Source organism: Geospiza fortis, unplaced genomic scaffold, assembly GCF_000277835.1.
Source record: "Geospiza fortis unplaced genomic scaffold, GeoFor_1.0 scaffold96, whole genome shotgun sequence".
Classification (NCBI taxonomy): Eukaryota; Metazoa; Chordata; class Aves; order Passeriformes; family Thraupidae; genus Geospiza; species Geospiza fortis.
In genome coordinates this window covers 519,629-521,412 of record NW_005054454.1, presented here as the reverse complement: position 1 = coordinate 521,412, position 1,784 = coordinate 519,629, and the positions used below count along the sequence as shown (strand labels likewise).

At 47.1% G+C, this 1,784-nt stretch overlaps 1 protein-coding gene across 1 annotated transcript in view; it reads left to right on the top strand.

The window, feature by feature from the left end:
• ITSN1 (intersectin 1) overlaps positions 1-1,784 on the top strand; it is an 80,853-nt gene that overhangs the window by 20,395 nt on the left and 58,674 nt on the right. Inside the window, 2 exon segments of the mRNA XM_031062603.1 lie at positions 1,715-1,781; position 1,784. The exon segment at position 1,784 is cut by the window's right edge and continues 76 nt beyond it. Coding sequence (XP_030918463.1) covers positions 1,715-1,781; position 1,784 — 68 coding nt within the window.

Here is a 1,784-nt window from a genome sequence, read left to right as displayed (position 1 = left end):
CTTCACTCCAACAAACTAAAAATGGAGCCCTGTCTCTCTCTCTACAAGGCCTTTTAAGGCCTGTAAAAAATAATAATAATAAACTGTCCAATTAAGAAATGACACCTAAATTATTTTTACTTCTAACCCAATACCCAACTACCCGTGCCTGCAATGGGGACTTTTTTATCCAGTTGTACAAAACCACCCAAACCCATGGAGAAAAAGGTGAAGAAGAAGGAGCAGCCTCCACCCTAAAACCTCCATCTTGCTTTCTCTCTATTCCTGTATTCTAAACCCTTAAACTCTGAGTTTCCCCCCCTGTGATATCACACACTTCTATTCAAACTCCACACCCACAATCCCAGTCCTGCCATTCCATTCTGGAAGCTTCTCCAGGCCCTCAGGTCAGTGCAGTGTTCTCTGGGGGTCAGTGCCTGGCAGCACAGAAAGTCTGGAATTCTCAGTTACCAGGGTTCCAACAGTGCCCCAGCTTGGGAGCATCCAGGTGAGTGCTGGGCACTCAGTGTGTTCCTGCCAGGATGGGGAGGAAACTTTTAAAGCAGGAACTAAAATTTTTGGGATGTTAAAGGCAAGGAAGGGGCAGCTTTTGCTTCATTTTTCCTGTGTAATGAATGGATGAGACATTGACATCTAGGACAACCTGACCTCTCATTTCTTTAAAGATAATATTTATTATTACTGTTATATTATTCTATTTGATATTAAGAGGTGTGTGAATGATCCAGCATTCATGATTTTCCAGGGCTGAGTTCATTTCATAGAGTCTCAGAATGGTTTGAGTTGGAGGGAACCTTAAAGTTCCTTCAGTTCCAACCCTCTGCCATGGGCAGGGATAACATCCAGCAGACCAAGTAGCACCATCCAACCTGGCCTTTAATTTGTTAAAGGAGACTGACCCTGGTTAACTCAAAAATCTCCCCTTTTCTCCCATGGCCAAACTGTGATAGGTTCAGCACAGAAACACTTGGCTGTTCTTTGCAAAGCTGCAGAGGGTCTCATGCTGGAGGTTGGAAAGAGATTTGAATCTGTCCTGGAGAGTTCTCCTGGTATTAAACAACTGTTAAATCAGCAAACTGGATCTTGGAAAACAGAGAGGTTTTCTGTTCAGTCACCTCTGTGATACCTCAAGTTTGAGCTTTTATATTTTTCACATTCTGTGCTGCTTTAGTGTTTGGGTCTGAGCTTCACATTATGGGATGGTGAGCTCTGTGCACAGAGCAGGGAGACAAAACAATTCCTGCTCCAGCTGGGCACCAAGGACAAATGATCCAAATCTCAGCCCAGGAGCACAAACACCGTGGGCTGGAGAGAGAAAAACAAGCAGGGTGGGACTGCCTGGGCTAAAGCTGGAATGGGACAATGAACTGCAAGGTGCAAATGGAGCAGAACTGATCCCAGGGACAGACCCCGTGCCCGGCCGTGCATTTTGGGGCCATTTTGGTTCATCTTGGGTGCAGCCCTGGCTGGGCTCTGGTGCTGCCCAAGGTGCATCCATGGAGGAGATCCTTTTCATAAATCCTTACTTTATTCTTGAGCTCTGTTTGGTCTTTGGTCTAGGTCAGCCTTCCCAAGGCATCTCCTGCTGTGCCTGGAAGCAGCCCTGAGCAATTTGTGTGTGCAGAGCCCAGAGCAGCCCCATTTGTACCAACATTCCAACTGAATTTCAGCATAGGAACACCCCAAATTCCAGCTGTTGGGTTTGCCCCTGCAGGCTGCCAAACGGGAGCTGGAGAGGCAGAGGCAGCTGGAGTGGGAGCGCAACCGGCGGCAGGAGCTGCTGA